The sequence below is a fragment of the Triticum dicoccoides genome, chromosome 5A, assembly GCF_002162155.2.
Source record: "Triticum dicoccoides isolate Atlit2015 ecotype Zavitan chromosome 5A, WEW_v2.0, whole genome shotgun sequence".
Lineage (NCBI taxonomy): Eukaryota > Viridiplantae > Streptophyta > Magnoliopsida > Poales > Poaceae > Triticum > Triticum dicoccoides.
This window is the reverse complement of record NC_041388.1, coordinates 906,549-909,532: the sequence shown is the minus strand read 5'-3', so window position 1 is coordinate 909,532 and position 2,984 is coordinate 906,549. Positions and strand designations below refer to the sequence as shown.

The 2,984-nt window shown below is 40.6% G+C and overlaps 1 protein-coding gene across 1 annotated transcript in view; it reads right to left on the bottom strand.

Moving 5' to 3' along the window:
* Nucleotides 1–2,475: 2,475 nt before the first annotated feature.
* The window catches only part of LOC119298701 (actin-11-like), a 1,281-nt gene continuing 772 nt past the window's right edge, over nt 2,476–2,984 (bottom strand). Inside the window, exon 2 of the mRNA XM_037575994.1 lies at nt 2,476–2,903. Within this exon, the coding sequence (XP_037431891.1) occupies nt 2,604–2,903 (300 nt within the window). The 3' untranslated portion in view covers nt 2,476–2,603. The remainder of the gene's footprint in view (nt 2,904–2,984) is intronic.

Below are 2,984 nucleotides of genomic sequence, written 5' to 3'. Positions count from 1 at the left end.
GGGGATGGTGAGGACCGAGAGAGTGGAGAGGGAGAGGGAGGCCGTGCGTGCAGAGAAGATAAGGTGGTATTAACAATAGCGCGGGGAAGCAACCAACGTTGTTGCTAGGCCATTTAGCTATAGAGCGGGTCTATAGCCCACACTGCTACTAAATGGGGCCGGTGAGTTGGGCTCGGGCTGGCCACAGTAGCAGCGTGTGTGGTAGCCCGCCCTACTGGTTATTGCCTTAGCAGTAGCGTGGGCTCATGACCAACGCTGCTATTACGGGTAGCCCCTGTGAGTGAGGAGGGGACCATTTAGCAGCAGCAGGGGACCGCGAGCGGGCGCTACTACTACACACTTACTTGTAGCACTCGTATAGGCCCCGCACTACTTCTATATAGTAGTAGTGTTGCACCTTAACCCGTGCTACTGGTAAGGTTCTACCTATAAAGTTTGTCCTAGTAGTGACAGGCAAGGCAGCGATTTAAAACTCCGTCACAAAAGGGGTTAAAAACCGTTTGTATAGCAGGTCGCTGCACTAGTGTTGGTATTCATTCAATATTTTGATAATATATATCTTGTTCTTCCTCTAGTGGTGTCGTTTGCACATCAACTACATGACACTTCACTGTACTTGGCCTAGGGGAAGGCATTGGGGATTAATAATATTCCTAAATAGCAATGTGCCAGTGTGAAATTACTAAAATTGCCATCCTTTTTGAATAATTATGTTCCTAAATTTGCCTTGTTCCCATTTCAAAATTTCAACATGTGCCATGATTTTAGAGAACAATTTCCTATTTTTTTCTTGTGCAATTTCATTATTTAAACTATGGTAATTTTATACAATAAATCATGGTAGTTGTATTGTAGGTAGCATGTAATACATATTATTTAGACCATGCAATTTTGTTAACTAATCCATGGTAGTTTTATTGTAGGTATCATGACACTTCTCTTATTTATATCATGAAAATTTCATTTGTTGGACCATGGTAGTTTTATTGTAGTTAGCAGGACACTTTTATTTTTTAAAGAGTGGCAAGTTTATCAATTACACCATGATAGTAGTATTCTACGTAGCATGGCACTTTTATTGTTTAGATCATGACAATTTATTATTTAGACTTTGGAAATTTATTATTTAGACCTTGGCATTTTTATTGATTAGACCATGGAAAATTATTTTGCCATAGGTGCCATGCGAATTATTATTTGCGTTTAATGCGACATATTCTTCTTGCCATAATAAATTAATTGTATATACCTTTGTCAATAATTCATACAAAACCATGGCCAGATAATGGTATTTTTATTAGTTAAGGCATGCCATTTTTCGTTATTTTAGAGCATGACATTTTTAGTTATTTCATAAAAATGTATAATATATTTTTTGGATCTTTGTAGTTTTATTACATATATCATGGCAATTTTTGTGTTTGTGTAGCTATTCAAAACATGGTTGAAATACCAATTTTAAAGACCTGCCAGTGCGTCATAGGAAACACGCTTTTCTTGACCTAACTGGAAGGGGGGGGGGGGTCGCGCTGAGGGACTTCTTCCAACGAACGATTTCGTTTGGTGGATCATTACTCCACTAGCGAAGGAATCGTTCGCTAGGGAGAACCGACCGCTATTGAAATATTCATGGGATTTTTCGAATGTGGGAACAGAAGATAAAAAACCCCACAAGATTAGAGTTTTTGATCTCCTCTTGTCTTGTAGGATTAAGAACTAATTAGTGGAATTTGGATGAAAGAGTTAATAATAACACATGAGAACTAAAGTAAACTCAGAGTAAACTCAGACAAGGTTGGAGTGGACGGATATTTCTAAAGGACTCCAACCATAAAAATCAAACAAACATCCCATGAAATTTCTTTGAGTCAAAGGAGGCCCCTGAAATTCGGATATCTATTACTACCTATGCAAAACATTTCACCGATTCCTTTACTTATGACTTTTCGAAGTTGAGATATATTTAGCATCTATTTTTTTCTCACCAAATAGTTTGCATGTGAGTTTTGAAAAGTTTGAATATATACGTTATATTAAATAATTATAAATATGAAACTAGATTCATTGAGTGGAGTCCGTAACTAACATTCAATGGAAAATTAGCTAGGGCTAGTTAGACTAAACTACAGTAGATGTTGAGAATAGTAATTAACACGCGTATTATTATTTTTCCTCGTGAGTTTGTGAACATAAAAAGAGTGACATCGATTTTCTAACAAAAATAATAATCAATAGTAATCATCTCGGCCGCTAGCCGGCCATTGGATTAGATTGAATTCAAACATACCACCACCGCGTCATCCACAAATCAAATTAAATGACGATGGAATGGGATGCATAGATAGCATCTTCTCCAATTAAATAAAATTGAAGTGAGAAAAGAAAACATGATTTATGTAGAAAGATTGGCAAGAAAGAAAAAGAAAGGGAAACAAGGAAAAAAAAGGATCATCGATGGCGATCGGACGGGCGCCCCGGCAGCAGTAGTAGTGATGATCCCATGCATCGTCGGCGCGCCTTTACTTTTGTTTTGTTTGGTGATGATGATGATGATGATGATAAGGTAAGATAATGACGATGGAATGGGGTGGATATATGAGTATCTAGAAGCATTTCCGGTGGACGATGGATGGTCCGGATTCGTCGTACTCGGCCTTGGCGATCCACATCTGCTGGAAGGTGCTGAGGGAGGCGAGGATGGAGCCTCCGATCCACACACTGTACTTCCTCTCGGGCGGGGCGACGACCTTGATCTTCATGGAGCTGGGCGCGAGGGCGGTGATCTCCTTGCTCATCCTGTCGGCGATGCCGGTGAACATGGTGGTGCCACCACTGAGGACGATGTTGCCGTAGAGGTCCTTCCTGATGTCCACATCACACTTCATGATGGAGTTGTAGGTGGTCTCGTGGATCCCCGCGGCTTCCATCCCGATGAAGGATGGCTGGAAGAGCACCTCCGGGCAGCGGAAGCGCTCGGCGCCGAT